At 36.9% G+C, this 26843-nt stretch overlaps 1 protein-coding gene across 1 annotated transcript in view; it reads left to right on the plus strand.

The window, feature by feature from the left end:
- The first annotated feature begins 219 nt into the window (after positions 1 to 219).
- LOC126964704 (pecanex-like protein 1) overlaps positions 220 to 26843 on the plus strand; it is a 40396-nt gene continuing 13772 nt past the window's right edge. Inside the window, exons 1-21 of the mRNA XM_050807979.1 lie at positions 220 to 650; positions 2532 to 2698; positions 3643 to 3752; positions 3837 to 8314; positions 9401 to 9565; positions 10378 to 10522; positions 10612 to 10778; positions 11435 to 11591; positions 12245 to 12370; positions 14734 to 14850; positions 15457 to 15609; positions 15898 to 16085; positions 17246 to 17415; positions 18021 to 18179; positions 18258 to 18408; positions 19682 to 19833; positions 21370 to 21553; positions 22270 to 22439; positions 24650 to 24777; positions 25602 to 25748; positions 26571 to 26671. Coding sequence (XP_050663936.1) covers positions 498 to 650; positions 2532 to 2698; positions 3643 to 3752; positions 3837 to 8314; positions 9401 to 9565; positions 10378 to 10522; positions 10612 to 10778; positions 11435 to 11591; positions 12245 to 12370; positions 14734 to 14850; positions 15457 to 15609; positions 15898 to 16085; positions 17246 to 17415; positions 18021 to 18179; positions 18258 to 18408; positions 19682 to 19833; positions 21370 to 21553; positions 22270 to 22439; positions 24650 to 24777; positions 25602 to 25748; positions 26571 to 26671 — 7488 coding nt within the window. The 5' untranslated portion in view covers positions 220 to 497. The remainder of the gene's footprint in view (positions 651 to 2531; positions 2699 to 3642; positions 3753 to 3836; positions 8315 to 9400; positions 9566 to 10377; positions 10523 to 10611; positions 10779 to 11434; positions 11592 to 12244; positions 12371 to 14733; positions 14851 to 15456; positions 15610 to 15897; positions 16086 to 17245; positions 17416 to 18020; positions 18180 to 18257; positions 18409 to 19681; positions 19834 to 21369; positions 21554 to 22269; positions 22440 to 24649; positions 24778 to 25601; positions 25749 to 26570; positions 26672 to 26843) is intronic.

Genomic DNA, 26843 nt, shown 5'->3' on the forward strand with positions numbered 1-26843 from the left:
ATTATTAATTAATACGAAACCTCATGAGTGGACAATCGTCAAAACGGCCAACATAGCGTGCCTTATGTAAAAAATCTGTGAATTATTGTGAACCGTCACTGCTGTGACTAACATCTGTCACTGTGTGAACCTATCCTGTCAGTTAATTTATTTGTCATAAATTTTAATGTCACATAGAATTGTGTGTTGCTGTGTTGTTACGATTGAGATGTTTGTTTTTAATAATTTTATATTAATATATTGTTAAATATCTATATGAGACCTATTGTTTTTGTGTATCCATATTATTAATATATTTATTTTCTGGGTGTTCTTTCTACTTTTTGGAAAAAAATTGTTTGTGTTGTGAAGTGTTTGTGCAACCCAAAATGGCACTGGAAACAATAGTGTCCCTTTGGGAAAGTTGATGATAATTACTATGAATATTTTCCTAGAAAAGAAAAATCTGTATGAATGGATAGTGAATTAGTGATAGTTATGTGTTTAAAGTGCATAAAATGGGTTCGCAAACCTTAGAAATTTTGCGGCAAGGCATATGGGCATCATTAACTGGAGGCTGGTTCTATGATCCACATCAAAATCTATTTTGCAATACTGTACATCTGTATATCTGGCTCTTCCTTCTTTGCCTGCCATTCTCTGTGTATTTGGTAAGTTGTTTTTGTTTGGTAGCATTTTAAAGCTATTATGTACCCAGACCTAAACTTACTGCTATGAAACTTATATCACATATTATGAAATAAAATATCATTCCAATACACAATTAGCTACATGAAATAAGTGCTGAAAATGAGAATGAAGCATTAGAATACAATCAGTCATTCATAATTTCTTAACTTTGACTTAAAAGTTTACTTTCTCTTTATTTTTCTAGATAAAGACATTATAGGAAGCAAATTTTTAAAGAAAATATTTAATTATGCATTGAGTTTAGGTAACAAAATCTTGAAAATAATATTATTTTATGTACCTATACCATGTAATATTATTTTTAATTTTAATTAATCTATTTTTTTGGAGAAATCTGTGTTCAGAGTTATAATTAGATTGATTTGATGTCTGTTTAGCCCAACTTATTGCAAATTGATCGTGAATTAGATATTTGTACTTTTGCATTTATAGCTCCTGTCTTCAGCTCCCATTAAGATAAAAAATTAAAATTTTATATTTATAAATAATATATAAAAATAATTTTAATCTAAATGTTATAATTTCAGAAAATGAATTTCTTTCTGTTAATATGTTGTTTCTTGTACCCATAGTACAAGCTGGTGTAGCCTTTGGGCAAGATAATTTCTGTAAGAGTGAGAGAGAATTTATTAAATAACTACTCAAATGTCTATGGTATATGTTTTAATTTGTTGCAATTTTTGGGTTATTTAATGCACAGAAATTTGTATCCTGAATAAGGGATTGTTAAGGGTTTTATTTTATTTTAGGTTTTCCCCCTTTCAATTGACACACCTCTCACCCAAGGAGATTTATGGTTTATTTTAATTTTCGTTTGAAGTTACATACAACGGAATAATTTTAGAGCTTATAGAAAAAAAAACATTGTGTGATGGTGAAAGGAAACAGTTTTCAACATTTTGTTATGACTGCCTTTCTTGGAACTAATAATAATAAAGCCTTTTATTCAACTAAAAACAAACAATATAATTTCTTATATCTAACTTATATAAAATCCAGGTAGTCTCCAGCTGTTTGCCAATTGGCATAGGCCTCCTCCAACCTTTTTTCCTTTCTGTCCTTGGCAACCTGGTTCCACCGTGGGACATTTGGTCGCTCTCCCAGAAGTAGTGCAGGTGTCCAGAAATTAGGATTATCAAGTCCTCACCCTGTCTTCGGACCTCAGATAACCCCATGACATCCCATCTTAGTCTGCTTAAAGTCTGTCCACAGTGTATTGACATTATATGTTGCCAGGGCCAATGGTCTTCGTCTGTGGTAGCGATTCCGAACCCGGGGATTCTTAGCACCCCCTGCTCCATCGCTTATGTGGCTGCTACCGTGGCCACCACAAGCAGGCCACTGGGGCCGGGGCCTTTCAGTGTCCTTTTTCATATTTGGGGTGTTTTCGGCCGTGATCGCCACGCTTGGCAGGCGGGTTGGCAATTGCAGTGGGTGTTGGTGGTTCTCGGAAGGATGCTGCTGCCCATCCTCCGTTCTGAATCCCTTAGTCGCCTCTTGAGACACCCATGGGAGTTGGGTTGGTAGACTTGTATTATTAAGTTGGTTTATTGCTCTCAGTTTTTAGGGAGTTCCTGTTGTAGTACTTGAAAGTGGTGGACAAGCTGGTCACTAACTACCCTAGTGTTATAATATATCATTTGGTGTAACTATGTATACTATAGTTGTGATTATAGTGAAGAGGATCGCAGATGTGTATTATTTTACATTATATTTGATTTTCACCTTTACATTTTGAATTTACTTAACATAATCACCTCAGAAACAATTTTAGAAAAAAATTAGCCTCTTTTACAGCTCTATAAAAGTATTAAAATTATCACTATCTTTATATTTTTCAGTATTTTCCCCCCGCAAGTGTCAGCTGGTTGATCTACTGTGCGCTAGTGGCTGTACTGTTTACAGTCCTCAAGTTAATCAACCATGGCTTGCACCACATGTATGATACCCACGAGCTCATCGTAGTTCCCATGACTGATGAAGCTGGAAACCCCACAGAGAATGCTGCGTGAGTTTTTACTTAAATGAATATTGCAACCATTTTAATGCCCTTAACAAAAAGTAATAATTATTGTATGAAGTGAGGATTAGTTTAAATATTTTCTTTTTGTAGTCGATCTAATAGATACTTAAAAAATCTTACATATGAACAAAGACTTACACAGCTTGGACTCAGCACCCTCAAAAGCAGGCGAGAAAGAGGTGATCTAATTGAAACATACAAAATACTAAATAATTATTATAATGTCCCAAATTTTGAGAGCATGTTTCCAAGGAAGAGCAATCCTAGACTAAGGGGACATGATATGAAGCTAGAATATCAATTAGCATCATCAAATCCATTGAAACACTTTCTGACCAACAGAGTCGTTCATATATGGAATAGATTGCCCAAGGATGTGGTTAAATCAAAATCTGTTAATCAGTTTAAGAATAGACTGGACAAACATTTGGATAGATATGGCAAATGATATAGACGCATCAGCGAAAGCTGCTTAGTCTATTATAAATAATAATAATAATACTAACAGTCTTGATTGTTACAAACATGTTGCTTATTTTTTATTGGTTTCTATTTATGCAATCTTAAGGTTTTAACAAAATTTGGTACTCTGGGGTAACAAATGTTTTAATGACTATTCACTATGTCTAGTTATAAAGTACATATAAAGTTGGAGTATGCTTATGTTTATAAATTCATTTGAATTGCAGCTATGGGCAATAACTTCATCTTTACATTCAATTTATCTCCCCATTCATTAAAAAATATAGTAGTTAATAAGTAGTTGATATCTCTCTACTTTGGTTTAAGTTTAATGTAGAGTGCCTGATTAAAGTTCTGCTTTGCTTTTCTAAATATTTTGTTGCTTTAAAATTAATGCTTTTGTTTATTTGCAGACCTATTAATATATTTATTTAATCATAATTGTTTAGTCTACTGACATCCCGCAGGCCAGAGGAGGGGCTAGAAATGCAGACAATGAATACTACAGCTGTGGCAGCCAGTGATAATGACTCCGTTACATCTTTGGAATATCATAAACCTAATAATAGTACTATAGGTATGAAAACAATTTAATGAGTTATATATAGGAATTGTTAGAATTTAATATGGAATAATAAGGTACATTGTATCCTTTTTTCAGATTTAAAAGTAGATGTTCATAGAAAAAATAGTTCAGAGTCAAGTGTTGAGGACAGTGGAATGTCATCAAAGCCAAGTGAAGCAATTGCTATTACAAAATCTGATTTATGTGTAGCACAATGTCTAGAGCCCACTAGTTCTTCAAAATCCCGCCCTATCAGAAGTCGATCGAAATCGGGACACAGAAAGGACCACAGATCCAAAACCAGACGTGGGCATGGACGCATAGATGAACTTATTGTGGAAGAAACACGAAATGCTCGAGCAGAATACATGTTAAGTTCAGCTATGCATATTCTTGCAGATGAAAGACCCTTTTCTAAAGTAAGTCGTCGATACAATGAATGCCCTCATCGGCGAGGTTCTAGCAATAAAGACTTTTTTAAAGAATGGCTTTACTTAGATGCAAATGAAGCTGCTGGGGAACCTTACCAGTCGAAGTTTGCACGCCAGCTTAGTTCTGATTCTAGGGATAATTCTGAACCTAGTGTTGGACCTTCATCCCCAAAGAAAAGACTGGCACAACGACGAAGGTACACAAACTACCCCGACGAGAGTTGCACTAAGAGTGCCATAGCTCTTGCGTCTGCACAATCCTCTTATATGAGAAGAAATTCCAATTCCACTATGTCTACTATTCAATTGCCTTTACTTAATTCAACTGCACAATTAGTTTCTCATATGAGACGACATTCTAATAACTCAGACACAGGATTCTTCGCTAGTGTAGAATTTGGTGAATATATGAGTACAATTAAAGCCGAAGCACCTGTATGTGAGACTGATAAAAATAAAGGCAAAAGTCCTGGAGTACGAAGAATTAAAAGTGCAGCGTTAGAAATCGGCTGTCCCCCGCCTAGTGTTTCAAATCTTTCTCCGCATCCTAATAGTGCAGAAACTATTGGTGGCCAAGTGCTTAAAAACCCAAAAAGTGCCGTAATTCCTCCACCTAGTAAAAGCTTAACACGTGGTCCTCATTTAAATTTGTATCCGAAAAATGAGAATGGAGAAGGTTGCAGTTACCCGTACCTGACATACGGTTCCGAAATAGTCTATCCTATTGCAGAGATATCTGATGAGATGCAAACTTCGCAAAAAGAGACTGATTTAGATTCGAGTGGTGAAAGTTACAGTGATTATGAAGACGAGAAACAGTTTCGAGGGTTTGATTGGGATGCTGAGCAATCATCAGCAATACGATCCAGTGATTCTGATTATGAAAACAATGGATCAAGATCTCCCCTACTAGATAAACCAACTGATGTACGTGTTGTACGATCTAAAAACCACCATGAGTGTAAAAAGATTTGTTGCGACCGACCTCCTTCGAAACACAACGTAGGCTACCCAAATGACAAGAAACCGGTACGTTTAAAAAAAGGAAATAAACTAGACTTACGACAAGAGCGTCAAATAAATAATTGTGATTGTAAACCAAATCCTAATAGTGATTACTTCGATAAGACTAGTGCAAGTTCAAAAGATCTTTTAATTGAAAAATCTAGTCTGGAATCAAACGAAGCCAGTGACCACTTGGAAAAGCGGACAGATGATAAAAAAATAACAGAACTAAAAGTTTGGGACCATGAATTATCGAATTCTAGTAGTAGTAGTGAAGGGCTAAGGCCAAAGAAGAAATTTGAAAGGAACAATCCTCCAGAGACTGAAGAGTCTCAGTTAACCTGTGATAGTAAAAGTGCTGATGAAAGAAGCGTGTATAGTCTAGACTGGTTATTTCAGGAAGCATTAGATGTAAAGAAAGGGCTCTGTGACGATGATGACTTAGAAGAAGTAGCCTCTCACAAACCAGATAGTACTTTAGGAGAATCTTCGAATATCCCAAAAAACTTAGGTGCTATACCAAAGCAGATTAAAAATCTAGCGCGTTCACGAAGTTCTTCACAAAAGGAGAATAAGAAACGAGATCCTAGAAAAGAAAAAGATGAAAACCAAAATGAGGAACGAATACTGATGGATGCCGTGGAAGCACAGGCTGCTTTAGTGCAAGGCTTGGAATGTTTATTTGCTGCAACAAATGCTAATACAGTTGTTATGCCCCAACCTAATAGAGAAGAGAGGTCTCGCAGTCGGAGGCATAGTGTCAGAAGTGGAGAAAGAGAGGGATCGCACAAAGCCCGAAAACGCTCCATTGAAGAAGTCGCACAAACGTCTACAAATACGCTTCTGCCAACCACTATGCCATTATTAGCTGCTTTTTTAAATTCAAGAGTAGACTTCATGCCATGCAGTGTACCTGATAACAGTTCTCCGGTAGATACACAAAATACTGAAGAAGGACCAAGACTGAGACCCTTGATGGATCGAAATCATAGGAATCGCGTTAGAAAGATAAAACGTTCTACTCGCCAAAGGAACAACCCACAACCGCAAAATAACTTAGAAAAAAAGGATATTGTACCAAATGCTGAAGATCCAAATAACACAGGTGGCGTTCATTTTGCGACATCATTTGAAGATACCAGTGACGGAGCAATTCATTGTTTTATGGATGAATATGGCAATTGGATGTCATATACATTCGATAAAAATAGTTCCGGTCAAACATCGGCTATACCAATACCTTTGCCTGAAAAGAGCGACAACCCGAGATCTAATGCGGTCAAACCTCCAGATAATGCAGAGAATTCCCAGGAAACGGCGGAAGGTAGCTGTGGATCTTTGGAGTCAGAAACAGGAAATGAAAATCTCAAAAGCAAATGTGTTGATAGCATAGATAAAAATTCTTCGAACCTTGGAAGCAACAATCCCCTGATGTCGAGTAATAATAATGTGTCGACTGTTGTACCGATAAATACAAATAATGGAAATAAACGATTCTATGTGTTCGATGGTGGGACTGCAGAACAAGCTCGATCCCCGGTAGCTTACGTAACAGATAGTTTGTTAGAACAAATTGAGGCTGAAAGACAATCTAGAATGGGGCTACCAAGTATGCATATAAATTACCTGATGAGCCAACAACGCGCTCAGCAACAAGCACAACAACAAGCTGATACCACTGCCTCAACTCATATACCCAGTTTAATGCCATCAATTGGGGAAGAGACTGTTGAAATAAAGTTGCATAACAGAATTTGTAAAATATTGGATGACATTGAGAAAAATAGTAAACTAAAGACTAAAAGTTATTATAAATTTAATTTATCTAAATGTTTTGAGGTCAAGGTGAGCATGGATAGGTTGAAATTGATGGCGCTGTTCGATAGAAACCTATCGTTTAAAGACACCTCCGTATCAATAATGTTAGCGATTGCTGTATCAATTTTGGGCTCCATGGTTCTCAACCTTGGTTATTACAGAGATATATACGCGTTTTGGTTCTGTTTTATAATGGCTGGAAGTCAGTATTCTTTGCTGAAGAGTGTTCAGCCTGATTCTGCATCGCCGGTACACGGTTTTAACAAAATGGTTGTATTTTCGCGACCTGTTTACTTTTGCTTGTGTACAGCAATACTATGTGTAGTCAATAGTCAGATGCAAAATATATCAGCAGAAGATACGAATTCCAGAAGTAAGCGAAGCACGGACGCTGCAAAACCTTTAACGATTTACGGTTTAGAAGTAAATGAAAGAGACTGTTTGTATATTGTTCAAGAAATAATTTCAAAGTTCCTATTATTTTTTCCGTTAGCGTTTAGTTTAGGCCTGTTCCCTCAAGTGAACACGTTTCTCATGTACTTATTAGAACAAATCGATATGCATGCATTCGGTGGTAATGCGACTAGTAGTTTGAGCGCTGCATTTTATTGTGTGTTGAGGTCTCTAGTTGCTATTGGTGCCTTATACGGCTTCGCTTATAGCGGACTAGTTGAAGGGAAAAAATCTCAGCATCAAAAACATAATATACTGTTCTCCATATTCTGCGCTCTTCTTGTTCCTATATCGTATCATCTTAGCCGTAGCGCTAGTGACTATACCCTTATATGGAATTTAATAAAAAAACATTTACTACCACCGGAATTGTTCATCGTGCATAATCCTGATTGTTCACCGGATATAGAAAAAACTGAAGCCAATACGTTGACAGAGGACAAGAAGAATAATTCGGAGAGTAATATTTCCAAACAGAATTCGTTAGGAAGTTCGGTATCGAAGATTAACTTTAGCTCGGAAACTAACATATCGAAAACGCAAAAGAGATCGCAAGCCTCTAGCGTGAGTTCGTTGAAAGTAGATGTGAAGGGAGACACGACTAATTCCACGACATCGCTCAAAGTAGATCCCGCCACTGAAAATGATGAGAAAAGTCGTGATTCGAATACTTTGAACTCGAATTTGAACAAGCCTGAAGTTGAAAAGAGTGAAGAGGACATGGAAGATCCATTGCCGAAGATATTACAGGAGACAGTGAACGCAAGATTGAAGAATGACGTCATCGTGTGCACTTTTCTCGCACTTTTAGTGCTGGGTCTGCATTGTACGACAGTCTTTACCACATTGAAACCACAATTGAACACAGTGAGTATTATCTATTTTTATTAAATTTGCGTACGTTTAAGTGCAGTATGATAAAAAATTCAATTTAGGAATAATAATTTTTGTTGAGTATAGTATTACATGGTGAACTCAACTATCGCAATCCTGAAGCCATAGACTTAGACGAAATGACAGCCCCATCATGCGTGACCAATTTTAAATTGTCAATATGTGCTTTAGCCGGTCCGTTATTTGTGATACTCTTGGAAGAGCGGTCGTGGTCTTTGCGAAGTGACATCTTTTGGGGCAGATGTGATTCGCATCACGAGCATTCTCCACTTTTCCCTGCTGGCCGACACCCTGGTATACTCGTTCAACGGACCGCCCAGTTTTTTGTTCAGTAATTTGGTCGTTCCATCGCATGGGGGACCTTCCTCGCCCTCTGGTGCCCTTCACATTGAACTGCACCACAATGAGCTCAAAAGACACTTAATAATGCGACTCAAAATACTAATCTGCTAATGCCAAGAGTGACTGACTTTTTACAGGTTGTCAATAGATTCGCTTACCTTTTCTATCCTGGTGTATCTCCTATGTTTATATATACGCTAGTATTTTGAAAGTCTAAGATTGAAGCTATGGTGATTACGTGATCTTAGAGATTGATAACCACCAAAAAGCCTACATTGCTTACTGAACGGTACCGTACTATGGTCGCGCCATGAACATCAGGCACAGAAATAGACTTAAGACACACAACACAAGCTTTTCTTCTGTGACGTAAGGGTACCTTTGTACCTTAACGGCGCATTTGTCTGCCGTGAAGCAGTAATGTGTAAGCGTTATTGTGTTTCGGTCGTGTTAAGGGCGCCGTACCTAGTTAAATTACTGGTCAAATGAAACTTAACATGTAAACGTAACGTGGGGAGCGCAAAAGTGCCGCTCAGAATTTTTGGGTTTTTCAAGAATCCTGGCCGTGGCATTTTAATGGACAGGGCGTATCAATTACCATCAGCTGAAAGTCCTTCTCATGTCGTATTTTATGTTATAAAAAATACTCCATCATCCAATTTAATTTATCAGCTCATTACTAGCCCATTAAATATTTTTACGATATTTTTTTCACAGGTGCTATGGATAATAGCTGGTATCCTCGGCTGGGTCCTCCACTACCTGATCCCTCAGCTCCGCAAGCAGCAACCCTGGCTGTGTCTGGCCTCGCCGGTGCTTAAGCAGCACGAACATTCGCAGTTCGAAGTCACTGAACCAGCTAAACTTATGATCTTTGAAAAGGTGGGGGTCTTAATAATTTAAAACATTATTTTTAAGTGAGATTTTGAAGCGAAAACGTAAGCGTTTCTAGCACTTTATTTTGAGTAATTTATACACAATTATATTCTATTTATTATGTTTTAAAGTGATAAGCCTCACTTCTGGGATTAATTACACAAATAAAATTTGAAAACAAAATTTTATGAACTATGCGGGACTCGAACCGCGACTTCTCCCGTCCCGTGCGAGCACTCTTGCAACTGAGTCAACCGTTCGAGTGACGTATCGTTGATAAAATTGTTCAACTGTATTATATTACAATATTTTTATACTAGCCCTATTGATGGCCCAGAGGATCGTCAGTGTCTCAGCCCGTTGGAAAGAGCAGGTGCATGTGAATTATATTAAAATGAAACACATAAATGTTGCACATGAAAGCTATTGTCAAACAGACAGACGGAAAGCGTGGCGAAGCGTTTTCATTTTGTTATCTATAGTATCGTTTTAATGTTGTCACATAGAAAAACGAAAGCAAACCGAATACGTGGTGAACCGAAGTTCGTGTCACGCCGGGCCAAACCAAAGACGAGCGCGTGAGCAAGATTGTTATATTATCTGGCTTTGTATGCACGACTTCAAACATAGAGCAAATGGGAGACTCGAAGCAAGAGCGAACCGCGACGGTTGTGTTTATTTATATTTAAAACATTGACACAAGTGGCTTCCCGCAACGCTTCGCTTGTGGTTTGCCGTGCAGCATTGGTTTTCAGTCATCCCTAAGTTGTGATACATACTAAAACTGACTCATCTATGATCAACTGTTCTCGTTCCAGATATTCGTATATCTATGCTTCTTGGAGCGCAATGTTCTATATCCTGCCCTAGTGATTGCGGCCACTACGCAAGACGCGCCCGCCATTGCGGAAAAACATGGCGACGCGTTCGGCGCGCTTATCATCTGCGTATGCGCATTGAAATGTAAGTCACTTGGCATAAATATAAACAAAGTATTGATACCGAGCAGAACAAAAATAAAAAAACTTACAATTATAATATGTTTTTTTCAGGTCTAAGAAACGCCTACTCAGATCCAGATAGTCAGTACCTGATAGTTGTATTCGCTGTGCTTTTGTTTCAACTTGATTTCGTTAGCCAAAAGATGTCGGAGACGTTTCTCGTCGATTATTTTGTCATGGCAATTATTTTTAACAAAGTCTACGAGTTCTTACTCAAGGTATGTATCTTATATGTCACACATTATGGATTCCTATACACTCTTATTTGCTCTCAATGAATTCAGTATTTGTATCCCGTCATAGATATCATATTCTTGTACACACAAAAGTAAATGGTTCGTAAAATACAGAACTGTCGTTACTTTTGCTGCTTACAATTGAAAAATAATGAAGTCTTTTTTTGTACAAACAAATCGCTGATATAAACTCGGAGAGTAAGCATAAAATATTACAAGAAATTTCCACATAACCTTGGCTATTCTACTTCAAAATTCTATTTTTTTTCTATGCACTTGTACTTTAGTTCTAGAAGCGCACACTTACATCTATACTTCTATTATAAAGAGGAAAGATTTGATTTTGTATTGAATAGGCTCCGCAATTACTGAACCGATTTGAATAATTTTTTCACTGTTGGGAAGATACATTATCCCCGGTTTATACAGGGTACTTTACATTTTCAAAAAAATTAGGGATCCCTACTTAATGTCCAATAATGTAACCCAAGATGTAAAAATATGTATGCGAACGACGTCCCGGGATATCAGCTATTTTAAATAATATTATCAATGAGTAAAAATATAGATCTCAGAAAAATGGATTTGAAGTGAACCACAACAATTGTTTATGAAGCTAATGTATAAATCGTTTTCAGATGCAATTCGTGGTGACTTACATAGCTCCATGGCAAATCACGTGGGGCAGCGCATTCCACGCCTTTGCGCAGCCCTTCTCCGTGCCACACTCTGGGATGTTGTTCCTACAGGCCGCCATATCCGCCCTGATATCTTCGCCGCTCACACCGGCTTTGGGTAAGCTCAAATCCGGCTTGAAGGACCAAAATATTTTTAAATCTATACTATTAGGGCTAAATGCAAGAAATTATTTTAATTTAGTCCAGAGTCGACCTGAAATGCGAGTAGGCATTGAAAATAATATGCTACTTGTCCCATTTTTGTCATCATATTATCTTTATGTAAAAGAAGATACCTTTTCTTGTGATGGATCGTGTCATGTGAAAGATTCGTCATCGACACAAAACGCCCGCCGGTTTACGCGGCCGTTTATACGGTTTCCATAATTGAGAAAGAAGTTAAGTTATGTTTGATGTGTGACAACTAAATGAGTGTTAGTATTATAGTCGTTCATAATTTGTTTCAGATATTCGTAAATATTTATATTTTTAGATATTTGTTAATATTTAATTAGTTCACTATTATGATAGGAGTTTTATTCTTAGAAGAATCATAATCTAACTCTTCTTATAGTTATTATAAAGCAGCCAGTAGCTATTTATTATGTGGTCAATAAATTTGGACAAGTGAAAATGAATGTTGTTTCAACGGAACTTAAAAAAATATTTCGATCAACACTAATCATTGCAATTTGATACGAAATATTTAATAGGTGTCTTAGTAATGTTTTTCTTAGCGATGTGTTAACAAGACTATTCACGACTTTGCAGGTAGCGCGATATTCATGACGTCATACGTACGGCCCGTCAAGTTTTGGGAGCGAGACTACAACACCAAGCGGGTAGACCAGAGCAACACGCGGCTCTCGTCGCATCTAGAGAGGAACCTCGGCGCCGGTACCTAGTTGCAAGCTTTTATATATGTTTGTTCTAGAATTTTTATGAAGAAAAAAAAAGAAGCCTACTGTGTTTCTTGCGCCCGTTCTTCTCAGATCTGAGGCATACTTTTTTGACTGGTGTGTAGTTTTTGATGTTCAATAAGTGATATCATATCCTATTTTGAATATAAATATTTGGTATTTGAAGAAGATTCTAGCATTCCAACCTTAGGGAGAAACACCCAAGGGAAAGTCTGAATGAGAAGGATAGATAAGATTAAACGGGTCACGAATAAAAAAGCGAATGTTTGTAGCCCAAGATATTAAAAGGAAAGTAAGGAACTGGCCCAAATACATGGCGCCAGCTAAAAAAGGGCGAAAACTATTATGGAAATAAAATTAAGAAAATAGATTTTTTTCGTAAAATGAAATTTTGTATGTTGGTTAACCGTTGACAATGAATTTTCATGATAAGCATAATTTGGATAAGTTCAAGGTTGGGAACTCCTTAATAGTTACACAGACATTTTAAATGAACCGACATGATATGGATGTCGTGTAATAAAAAAAAGTTTCCTGGAAACGTTACGAATTATTGAAATAAAGAGCTAAAAACCCATTTTTTTAACATTAATATTCTATTTTAAATTATATCTATTATCTCTCAGTAATTCCGTCATATCGCCATACCTTATAGAAGGGACCCGCCGCATGACGCCGCCACAAGCAATGACATTTAAGCGTGCATAACGAAGACTGCCACGAAAATTAAAAAAAATTACATAAAAGACATATTAGACTTAGATTTTAATAATTATAAATTATAAAACCTTCAAAGCTGCTATAGAAATTCAAATCTTTTGTAAAAATCTTTAACTTGTTGACAGATATTCCCTTGATTTCAGGTAGCTTGATTTTTACCCCCTCATTCATAATGGTCCACTAACTTTAAACAGCCGCTTAGGAGTGTTTTTTCTCGTCAGAACGATATTCACTGTAAAATTTGCTGTATTTTATTTTAAAAAAAATCCCTACGTAAAATCCTTAAGTCAGAACTTAGGTCAATAGTAGAAAACAACGTGAGAAGCTTAACTTAGCCTAGAAGTGGGTATTACCATTTTGCTCTTGTTTATAGATGAATACCAATGTCTTTCATAAGTTTTCTGAAATTTTCGTCGACATTTTTGTTTGTATGTTTTATAGAACTTTCTTCAATGTACAATGTACAACTAAATTGTAGAATGAAATAAAAATAGCGTGGTGATTTTTTTTTAACGAAAAGGACATACGAGCGTACGGGTCACCTGGTGCTAAGTGTTTATCGCCGCCCACATTCTCTTGCAACACCAGAAGTATCACAGAAGCGTAGCCGGTCTTTAAGGAAGGTGTATGCGCTTTTTTGAAGGTACCCATGTCGTATCGTCTGCGTAGGAAGGTTTGTGGTTGGTACGTGGAAGAAAGTTCCTTGAAAACCGCACTGTGGAAAAACGCCACACATCTACATGATGAGGATGATATCCTAATTTGTGGCGTGTGGTGAGAAGGTGGAATTCGGCGGCAGGAATCAGTGAATCAGCCCTTCGGAACACTCCCCGTGATAAATGCGATAGAAGACACACAATGAAGCGACGAAACGCCAGGTGATCGAGCCGTTCACAGAGTACTAGGTCCCCGACAATTCGAGCAGTTAAAAATGATTCCAGCTCAGAATATGAGAGTATGAGGGGGCAAATTAAAAATGATTCGACACGACTTTAACCCTTTCGGTTTGGGTTATCTAAATACTAACTACTAACAAAAAAGGCAAATTCCATCTTCATATTTAGCTGAATGTTGATTTATTGCTGTTAATGATTAACTGATAAAAAAAAAATTGACTTGATATAACACCACGCGGAGACCTGAGATTAAAGCTAAGTAAATTGAAACCCTAATATAAAATCATTGTGCAGCAAGCATCAAGCGATATAAGGATCACACTAAATTAACATAGAAAAGTATAATATTAAAATTATTTTCAAGTTCAGTTTTTTATTATATGTTTTGAAATTTTACTTTTACTATGTTATGATAACAATATTATAGTGTTTTCTTCATGAAAGTTATCATTTATATTTCTTAAGGGAACAAAACGCTGTCGTATTTTTTCCATGAAAGATGTGCTACGTTAATTTACCTAGGCTTATAAAAATATTCAATACAGTTTGATATTCAATGTTTTGTTGGCATACTGAGCATTACAAAAATTATATAGATAATTATTTTGAAAAATACTAAAACTGCAGTGCTAATACATACCTTTAAATAAAGAGCATACGTAAATAATTGTTTTATAAGGGTCTAAGACCAACTATTTTATAAAAAGTATTCCTCTCTGTGCAGATGACAACAACTTGAATTCGATTTTCTACGAGCACCTCACCCGCTCGTTGCAACATTATCTTTGTGGAGACCTCATGCTGGGACGGTGGGGAAGTGTACAGCAAGGGGACTGTTTTGGTATGTCATTGCACGAGATTTATTCCAGTTTTTCTTTTATTAAGATTCATTCTGAGAGTTGATTCATCTATACATTAAGCTGATTGTATCCAAAAATTGTTTTCTATATATTATGACATATATAGGAGAAAGATTTATGCTGTGTATGTGTATGTTTGGTTTCCTGGACCAATTTTATAAATTCTTATACTGAATGATATATTACTGAATGATATTCACTGTAAAATTTGCTATATTTTATTTAAAAAAAAACCCTACGTAAATTGGAACCATGTAAAAATAGATTCACATAGTGGCCTGTGTTCGTCTGCCACAAATTGCAAAATATCTTCGACTCTTCAAACTCTGCAGTATTTTCCTGCTTTCATAGTCTCGCTTACTGATTTTTATGGAAATATTTACGGCGAAGCAGTAAGCTTATCGAGTGTCTTTATGGCCAGGAAAAGTGGAAACCATAAAACCGCCTGGAAAGATGGATCGGCTAGATAATATATTTTTTGGGTGGTCCTGTGAATCAGGTGGCCGAATCACCTTAAACAAGGAGTAACCTTGGTTTATGGGGCAATAAAGACAAGAAGGGATTATAATCCGAATTTTGTTTCACAGTTCTCGCGTCTGACTACTTGAACTGCTTGGTACATATAGTTGAAATGGGTAATGGCTTGGTCTCATTTCAACTGCGAGGGCTAGAGTTTCGCGGAACCTACTGCCAGCAGAGAGAGGTGGAGGCGATCTCGGAGGGGCCAGAGGAGAGCAATGGTGAGTACCCGAAGACGTGTTAGAGATATACATAATATGAACCCTGAATTCTATTTACATATTATAGAATACTAATTTAAATGATTTAAAGACCAACAAAAAGTATACCGGGAGAGTTTCTTGCGCTGTTTCTTCTCTCTTAGAATTTCAATTCGATTCCGAAGTGGTGACCGATATCTTCGTGAGTTGTGAAGGAATAACAAGGATAAGTTTACCTATTTTTGTAAAAAGGTTACTGTACTACCCAAAAGCTCTAAATTCTTGTTATGTTGGCCTATTTCCGTCTAGAGGGCGTGTGGTGTGGCAGCACTGGACGTGTCCTATCCCCTGCGGCGTGCTGGAGCCTCCGCTGGCTCGCCTGGCAGCTGGCCACCTCGCGGTACGTGCTCGAGGGCTACTCCGTCACTGACAACAGCGCTGTGTCCATGCTGCAGGTGTTCGACTTCCGGAAGGTGCTGCTCACCTACTACGTTAAGGTGAATACACTGCTGATAAATCATAAGTCGCTATTCTATGTGTCTTAAGTAGTTTTTTTTGGTATAAATTAATTAGTTGTTTTAAGAATGATTTGTTTCATTCTTATATTTACCGCCGTCAGTCTATGTTTGAATTTATTTCTATGCTCTGATTGAATCATTATGTTTTTCTTTTGTGTGAAGAATGTCACCCTCTTTTCAGTAATTGACGTTAGATATTTCGAACCGCGTGGTTTGCATGCAAATTCTTGCCTCACACAGCCACTTTGTAATCTCCCAATCAAACATTACGACCCTCCAAACTTACAGCATACTCTCATCTCGAAGGCCGCGAAACGCAATCTTGTAACGAGTTATAGAAATATGCATACATTATATAAACTCCGTGTTTTGATACCACTTTTCATAATGAGGTTCATCGTGATTTACTATTATTCTTCGCGCCATTTACTTTAAATGCCTAAGCCTGAGCGTGAACGAATGGGAGCCACTTCGCGTAAGCCTAATTAAAAAATGACTCGTCAGTCTTCGCTTGACTAAATTGACATTGGTAGAACCGCCTCAATAAAATTCTGTAACTTAAGTGTTGTTTTACAAGTTCTTTATACCCCGGGGTTTGTTGTGTGAACTAGTGATACAATTTTGAGCACTACGAGCTGAGCATCGCAATATAAAGTAAGTTCCCTAGTGGTAAGGTCACGTTTTTATAGCCATAAAGCGAGTACGCCCCCGCCTTCACATCTTTTAATTGTTATTCAAAATAAATCCCAGCAAGACGAGCCAATGTTTTATTAATTTAATGGTCCTTCGAGCAGGATCATCAATCTTTTGTTAACTATTATAATTCACATTGAACAACCTAATCTCAACGTGCACAACTTGGTTAATTACTTAAACAGATAAGTGGCAAAATACGACATAGACGATTGGAAACCCCCATGAAACACCATTTTGATATATGCAAAATTTCTAATTAATCCATCGTCTACTTTCTGAGATTTCTGGCATACTGAAGTTAATTTCTTATGTGTGAAAGATTTTAGACAGACCGTATTTTTAGTTTTTTGCTTAAAGCTATCAATGATAGTCAAAAGTATTTCGTAATTAATTTGTATTATTATGTATTCTATTCTTAATGTTATTCATAATTTATACCACAGAGTATCATCTACTACACGATACAGTCAAGCAAGTTGGAGGAGTGGCTCGCGTCGCCAGAGCTGACGGAAGCTCTCAAACCGATGAACGAGAGAAACTTTGTCGATCTAGATCCCATCTTCAACGTTAACCTAGACGAAGATTATGACTTCCGAGCTTCTGGGATTACCAGGTACTCACTATTTCTTTGAAGTTATTAAAGTAAATTCCCAAAGTGAGACTCAAATATTTAATGAGCCCTTCAAGAGATTATTATAATAGTGTCTATAAAATAAGTGCGAGAGTGAACTAAACCCTTTTTCAGTAAATAGGCATAAGAAACAGGGCAGTTGTAGGTGAATCTAGAAGTATGTGATAGTTATTTATGCAACTGTTGTATAATAAGAGGTATTAAAACATGAATGTGGATTTATCACTCACGAGGCGAAGCCGATTGTGATAATAGTATCGCATGAGTAAATGAAAATGTTCTTTTTTTGAAATTCATACAGATACCACGCATCGAGCAATAAGAATGTGGCTGTCTGTTGAAATTCTTTGCGCATGAAGGGATCGGAAAAAAAACTAATGATTTGCTTTGTATGGTGAAAAAAAAATTACGGAATAATATTTAAACAATATTTATTTATAACTGCTAAGTAGTGTGTATATTGAGATCTCACATCCTTTGTTAAATTATATGAAGGATTCAATTCAATTTTAATATCTCAAATTTGGTCCTTCGAGCCGTCAACGTTATTTCACATTATCATAAAAAAATAATCTTGCAAATTACAGAAGTAGATTCTGCGCGGTGTACCAGGAGTGGATATCGCACTGCGGCGCTCGACGTGGGGCCAGCTACCGACGAGAACCGGCCATCGTCACGCTGTGCTTCGCTCTTAGCTTGCTTGGCAGGAGGGCCCTCGCCGCCGCACAGCATCTGTCCACCTGCAGGTATGTGCTGGTGTCCGTTAGCCCGCTGAGGACCGTGATTAACGCTGATTTGTAACAATAACATTGTTGTCGTTGCAGTAGCGTGGAGTTCTTCTTGTACGGCGTGCACGCGCTGTTCAAGGGTGACTTCCGCATCACGTGCGCGCGCGACGAGTGGGTGTTCTCCGACGTGTCGCTGCTGCACGCCGTACTGGCGCCCGCCATCCGCATGGCGCTCAAGCTACATCAGGTCTGAAACACCAATATCCACTATGTTCATAATTATGATACAAATTGTTGATTGTGTCAAAATTTTATGTTGAGGCGGGATTCGAACCTGTGCCCTTGGAGATTACATTTGGCCTTATTTAGAAATCACTCATCGAAAATCATGACTGTGTATTTCAAATTACAATGGGGCTAACATCTATATTGAATGGGTTAATGTACTTAATTTGGTTGCATTCGCGGTTTTATATGAAGGTCGAATAATATGATTGATTCAAAGATAATTGGGAGGTATACATGCGTATTACTTACTTTGAGAAAAAGTTGAAACGCGCTCTTTAAAACATGAAACCAAAAACCTGTTTCGAAATAGGCTGTATGGTAAAACATCAGAAAAATCAGAAAAAAATGTTCTTTAGAAATAATGATAAAAAAGCAGATTTTGCCGCATTTTTTAACTATTTTTGGTTATTATTAACCATTGTGTTTGATGCTTTTATTTTTGCCCATTTCAAACGTGTCACCATAACTTCAGATAACATATTATCTTTAATCATAATCCTCCTTCATTTAATGAACTGTCGACTCAAAAGCTTTCTCGACCTCATATATCAGAAGAACATACTTGCTGAAGGCAAGAGGAACATGGAAACAGATCCTCAATATTCAACGTAATTGAGAAGAGTCGAGAGTTGAAACCACAAGTTGTTTTTCTTTGTTTTATTTACTATCCCAAAGCTCTTGGTAACGTTTTTGAAGCCATTTTGTCAAAGTCAGCCTGTGTTACACGGTAGAGGATAGTATAACAGTAGTATGTTGGTATTTAGACAATTTTATAACATTCTAGCTGACCCAGCAAACGTTGTATTGCCGATATTAAAATCGCGATACAAAAGTATCTGTTGATTGTAGATAGGTGAAAATTTGAAGTTGTATGTATTCTTTAATGCTGACTCATAATAAAACAAATTAAAAAAAAATAAAAAAAAAATCGTGTGGACCACCCTTAACATTTAGGGGGATGAAAAATAGATGTCCGATTCTCAGACCTACCCAATATGCACTCAAAATGTCATGAGAATCGGTCAAGCCGTTTCGGAGGAGTTCAATGTTTAACACCATGACACGAGAAGAATTTTATATATTAGATTTTGAATGTCAATTGACGAAATATATTGAATTATCAATAATAGTTAACATCTTAAGTACAATGTTTCTTGCAAAAAAAAAATCTAATTTCAAATTACAGTGCAGTCTTTCTTGTAGTGGCTTGTTTACACGGTTTGTCCTTGCAGGATCACTTCATGTTCCCGGAGGAGTACTGCAGCAGTGCGGCTCTGTACGCGGCCATCACATCCCACTCCCAGCGACTGGTCATCTGCCACGAGGCGGCGCCCGCTTGGAGGCACAGCGTGCTACGAGGCGCTCCGCACTTGCTTGCGTTGAGGTTACTTATTATGACAAAAATCAAAATATATTAAATCCTAGATACCTAATTCCATACAAATGTTTCGTTTCTAACTGTCCGCAATCGTTTATAGTATAAACATAATCATCAAATTGAGATACAATAGGCCAGTTTCATCTGTTAAAATTAAATTATGAAAGTATGTTATGTATAGTGTTTTTACCAAAAGAATTACGAATTCAATTCTAATTTGTTGTAAAATCTTAAGGATTATTTATATGTTCTTATTTATATGTTCAAAATTAAAATCATTGTTTTATTATCTTTATGTCACGTGACCGAAAACGCCGACCACCATTTTGTGACGTCACAATAGCAGAAACAATTTGATTTTAGCAACAAGTTAGCAACACACCGACGATACGGGCCACGAAAAGTAATTTTTTGTTTTGATAAACATCAATAAGGATTGCACTGCACATTTGAAGTTTCTTTGTTTATGTTATTATGACGTCACGATCATGGCGGCTCCATTTTTGGCGCGACTTTTTAGCGTGTAAATTTATACAGTTTTTCTTAACATAAAGTAGAATTGAATTCGCGCTGTTCCTCACAAATTGATATATAATTTCTTAAATTAATATTCACAACTACAATATAATGATGAAAAATAATTACTATTTACTGAGAATATATAAAACTTGGACCATTTGTGTATTCTACAACTGTGATTTTTACCATACTTAAAAGAGTGCTCTTTTAGTATGAATTGATGAATGAATAAGCCTCTATTGCAGCTCTTTTAGTATACCACCGTTAAAAAAAAGGGACTGAGATTTGTGGCCATGTTTCTTGCCCTTTTTAAGGTCGTTTAAAATTACCTGTATTACAGTAATATAACTACATATTTCATCGCAGATTGCCAGTGGCGCCCCACCTGAGTTTGGGCGTCATTATCTTCTCATAATAGTGATAATATGATTTCAGTCTTAGCACATCAAGAATGTCTTTAGTCGTTGCGTTCCGTGAGAAAATAATACATGCTATTTCGCTGCAGAAATATATTTTGTACTATATGGCGTTAGTACAGAATGAACACGGCTAGGTCTGCTTCTTCTTACTTAAATAAATAATTTATGCTTTGCGATAAACCTGTATGAGTATTCAGAGTTGATGTGTTAGTTTAGACTAATAAAAATGAACAAGACTGCAAGACGTTTGCTCCAGTTGTCAAGCAACCTGACATGAAAATCTACGTGTAATATTTGTTTATTGGTCGAGTTGAAAATATTACTTAAAATTATTTAATGTATATTATTGAATTGTTTTAATAACTAATGTAAAAATTATTATTTTTGTCGTTTTTCTTTTACTGCGATTCAGAATCTCGTGTTTTCTAACAGCGGACTGTCAAAAGGTTGACTTCCGAAGTACGACCCAAAAATTAAGTCGCAATCGCCTTCACAGAAAACCGTCTACTTTTACTTCTTTGAGTAAAATCAAAAGGAGTATTACTGTGAACTCTGCAATCTTTAAAATGGTATAAAAACATAAAAATTCTACGTATTATTCCAGGCATGTAATGGACGAAGGCAACGATGATTACAAGATAATAATGCTGAATAAACGTCATTTGGGATTCCGAGTGATCAAGCTGAACCGGGAGTGTGTGCGAGGGCTGTGGGCGGGACAGCAACAAGAGCTCGTGTATCTACGGAATAGGAATCCCGAACGCGGTTCCATACAGAATGCTAAACAGGTAACACCAAAACAAACTCCCTTTTGGGTGAAGAAATCACTCCTGAATGTTAGCGGATTGCAGACCAAAAGCTAGGCTAAGCTAAGCTAGAAATAAATGGCGTGCACACAATGAGCTAAGCCAATGCTCAGTCAGTGTTGCGAAGTTCAATTAGACGGACGTCATTCTCTATGAATATAACCGATGAAGAAAGTTCCGATGATGAATACGTTAACACTTTCAATAAATTGCTCCATGTTCGCGACAAAACAACCGTGCGTACGACAAAGGGCACTGGATAGCACTAGCTCTGACTGTGCGAAGGGCGTACGGGGAAGGTGGGAGGGGCTTAGCTTAGCTCGTGTAGCGCATCGGTGTACGCAACTAACTTAGTTTGCGGTTTTACACGATCGGTATTCGAGCGGTATAGAAAAATGCGTCAGCTATGCGAGCTAAACTAAACTAAGTTAGCTTAGCTCTTGGCCTGCAAGCCGCATTAAACTCAAGCTTCATGATCAGGATGCGGCTTAGTTGTCGGTTTTCCCTTCCTGTAAAGATTCCAGTGATATAATAAACTTCAGTGTTATATATTTACAATAAATTTAATAAATACACTCTTGACATAGAGCTCGTAGAGAAAAGAATATTGAATTTTAAAGTATATCATTTTTATTCATTCAATAACTATAACTAACTGATTTTTTTTTTGTTGCATTATCATTTGAAATCTGTTACAGGCTCTCCGCAATATAATAAACTCGTCGTGTGATCAACCGATTGGCTATCCGATATACGTGTCTCCGCTAAGCACTTCGTACGCAGACACCTCCGAACCACTCCGCGAGCTGCTCGGCGAGCCGCTCAGTGTCGGTCTGCTGCGGAGGCAAGCTGCTGCTCTCTGGAGACGGTAATAAAAATATATTTTATGTGCACGACACGAATCGATATACTGCTGGTTCAAATCCGGCTTGAAGGACCAAATGGGAGATGATTGCTAGTATTGCAAGTATTAAACAGCCTATTTAATAAGAGACGGAAGATGTGAAGGAGATATTGAAAGGACAGTGACTGCGGGAAACTGTGTAAATGGAGCGCTGCATGCTTTGGTCTGAAAGTCTTCTTTATGTAACAAGGACTGAGAAAGGAATGCTGAAATGGTTTGGACACGTGGAATGAATGAGTGAAGAACGAATGACTTATCTATACTAATATTATAAAGCTGCAGTCTTTGTTTGTTTGTTTGAACGCGCTAATCTCTGGTACTACTGGTCCAATTTGAATGATTCTTTCAGTGTTGGGTAGTCCATTTATCGAGGAAGGCTATAGGCTATGTTTTTTTTTTTTCAAAATTAGGGATCCGTAATAAAATTGCTATTTTGTAACACAAGGTGTAAAATAGAAAACCTATTTTTGCGTGCGCTGCAAAAACTATTGACAATAGAACAAAATGATGTACAGGCTATAATATAGGCAATATTTTATTACTTATAAAACTATCGCGTGAATTATACTTTATATGGCAAAACAACGTTTGCCGGGTCAGCTAGTCAAATATATAAATGCCTTTTGTTTTTCAATAATCAATACAATAAAGGAATCAAAAGATACATTTCATTAGTATTTTTTTTTTTTTTTTTTTTTTATATATTATTGAACCAACAGCACACAAAAATTAAACTAATAACAAAAATATTATGCGATGGCCGACTGCCAATTACAGGTTCACACTATTTATGGTATAACATTTAACGCTCTAATTAAACTATGATTAAATCAAAATAAAAAATAATTAACTAATAAATATAAAGGTGTGTATGAGTGTATGTGTGTATGAGTGTATGGGCGTATGAGTGTGTGTGCGTATGTCTTAAGTCGTTTTCAACTCTTCGATTACAGTATACTTAAAATGATTTCCTTTTTGAAAGAGCTTTTAGTATGGACGAAAATATCTGTTGGTAAGAAATGTTTATTATAGCAGCTAAGGGTACGGCAGACCACCGAATTCTGTGCATAAATAGAGTGAGTAATTGGGACATTAAAAAGGGTGGTATGCCTTGTACGCTTATTCGGGATTCTAAATTGCATGAATGAAGATGTAAGCTCGGGGCAGTCAATTTTGTTGTTGCACACGTCATACAGAAATAACATATCTAGTAAAGTTCGCCGGTCTTTTAATTGCATTAATTTATGGTGGCTGCAGGATTTCTCATAACTAGAACCATAATGCTAAAGGCGATATTCTAAAACCTTTACAAATTTTGATTGTATATTCTCTATTTCATCGATATATATCCTATAGTATGGGTTCCAGATATTACAGCAGTATTCTAAGACGCTACGAACATATGAGAAATAAAGAACTTTTATACACTCTAAACCTGAAAAAGGTTGACTTACACGTATAACGAAACCTAGATTCCTGTAAGCTTTTTCAGTTATTGCAGCAATGTGATCTGACATTGACATTTTTGTATCAAACACTATTCCTAAGTCCCTAATGCTATTCGTTCGTGTTAAAGGAACATCAAGTAATGTGTATTGGTATTCTAATTTATTACTTTTTCGCGTAAAGGTGATTTGAAAACATTTAGTTACATTGACTCCAATACGGTTGTCATGATAATAGTCACACAGTCTGATTAAATCACTCTGAAACTTTATTGAATCTATTTACTTAATTGATAATAAAATAAAATAATTATAAAAATTGTTTGATGGTGGTCTAAATAAATCAATGCTGTTTGCTAGCCCCATTAGCGCCTACAATTATGTTGATGTCAATGTGTCTTACCACAGCATTCTTCTCGCTAGTACTAGTAGGTTTTCTGCTACGCATTCTTGCCGCGTCACATGGCATTGTATCGTTTTAATAACTTTCTCTATAATATTTTTATTTTATTTTCAAAATATCAACAAGGAGACCTAAAACTAAAAGATCAGTAATTGGCATGTACTATTTAGAGAAATACAGATTATCTTAAGTAGGGTAACAAAAATTATAGTAATATCTGCAAAATAGCTCACTTACGCAGGGAGTCAATGACATTACGATATCATTATATGCACAGTTGTACAATGTACGTTTTAGATATGTGATCCAAAATGCTATGTTACCAGGATCCGGCGGCGATGCGGGGAGGGGTGCTCAAGCGGCGGAGGCGCGTGTGAGCCGGCCACGGGCCTGAACCGGTCACAGTCTGCCACGGAGCGGGCACGGACCGGTCTTGACCGCTCCAACCCACTGGGTGAGGCCATTCATTGATTGTACAATGTATGACGAATGTTATACGTTATACGTTTAGTGTATCATTTATGCTTTGTTCACGAATGTGAGAGGGGTGGTTATCCAAATCATACACAATTATTGTAATCACTGTATTTGGGCAGAGTTTCCACTTAGAATTCACAATAAGTTAATAATAGTTATTGGTAATACTCGAACTTAGCACTCTAGCTTAAGATATAAGACACGACAACAGGGAGAGGGAGGGAAACAAGCTGATACTAATGTTTCCGATGTCAATCAACAAAATTAATTAAGAAATAGAAAATAATTAATATTAGATAAAATTTAGTATTGGAATAGTGATAGAATAGTATTCTATTATAGTATATGAAATAAATTAGAAGTCAAGTATTTTTATTCAAAACAATATTTAAACTCACTTATGGAACATTTATTGAATTTGGCATTATTCTTCGGAAATCTTGCGTTTAAACTCCGATTATATTAGTCTTCTATCAATTCGACACGTGTTTCGCCTCTACACGAGGCATCCTCGAGAGATTTTGACTCGCCCAATTCGGTTACGAGACTGTGTTGAATGAGTCGTAAAACGCTCTTTTGTATCCTCGTCGCACTCTGTGATTGGTCGATTGTTGGGACGTAGTACCCCCGGAAGAGATACGTCACAATGGTGATGAGACCAAATTTGTTTGTTCATTCATTATTTTTTCTTATTGTTCCAACACATTTAAACGGAATCCTTTCCACATTTAGTCAATAGTAGTTAAGGGCTCTGGTGGATACAAGGCGAATCCAAGAAATTCAAAGAAGTTAATTAATCAGGTGGAACGCGTAGCAGTTTGTCGACGACGGGTACTCTGGGCAGCATGGCCGGAGCTGTGGGCGTCGCGGGGAAACCAATGTCGGGCACACTCGCCTCGCTGGCCGGGATGTTGAGGGAACACTCGCACGACCGACACGACGACCAGGGTCAGTTACTGATGTTAACAAAAATAATTAAAAGCTGTGAGTTGAACAAGACGAACCACCAGGGGCGTGCATTGGTCTTCTAGCAAGGTAGGCACTCTGGATCTAACTAGTCATAGTTAAGCTTTGGAATAAGCAAAGATTGCTTATCGTAGGTATTTAGTGTAAGGAAAAATTTTATGAGTAGGTGTTCAATAGAAGTTTGGTAATGAAATAACGGAAAAATTTAAACTATATTAACTTTAACACAAGTGCTATATTTATTTAGGTTCTTAACGAGGTAGGCACTACCTAAATGCCTATATGTTATACACCCCGCGAACCGTGCGCGACTCGAACGGTTAGCTCAGTTGGTAAGACACTCGGACGAAACCCGAGAGGCTCGAGTCCCGAATCGTTCATATATATTTTGTTTAAAAATTTAATTTGTATAACAAAAATTATTTTTGTTTGGATAAAAGCTATTTATTAATTAATACTTTTGAAAAATAAGGGCATAAATTCAAATCAAATAGAAGCCCTAGCCATTTATTGCCTCGGAGGTGGTAATGGCGCTAAACTTAATTGCAACTAGCTATAACAAAAACTGTCTCATATATCATCAAACTCATTTCATCTGCAGTCCCCCTGGAAAGGTCTTGAAACATCGTGTTAACTAAAATGATAATAAAAATGTAACTTTTATGCAAAAATCTAATGTAGAGACAAAGTTACAATACACGCATTTTAATCCTTTAAAAGTGACGAAAGAAGACCTACAATCCCTTGCAAACATTTAAGTTCCATGGTTTTCTTCACAGTTAACATGAAACTAATTAATTACAGTTTACGGCAGCGGTCCGGAAGTGGAGGTGCGTCGTCGTAGTGAGGAGCGCGAACGGTCGGCGCGAGGGCGGCGCGAGAGACACGCACGTGCACGCACTCAGGTTCATACCTACTCCATCTTTAAACAAAACATGATTTTAATTACAGTTATCCAAAAATAATTTAATACTTGATTAATCAATCAGATTTAACCGAAATGTAAGAATTTTAGTACAGCAACTGTCGATGTGATAAAAAAAAATTAACAAAAAAATTTGTTGTAAAAATATAAGT

This window comes from Leptidea sinapis, chromosome 5 (assembly GCF_905404315.1).
Source record: "Leptidea sinapis chromosome 5, ilLepSina1.1, whole genome shotgun sequence".
Taxonomy (NCBI): domain Eukaryota; kingdom Metazoa; phylum Arthropoda; class Insecta; order Lepidoptera; family Pieridae; genus Leptidea; species Leptidea sinapis.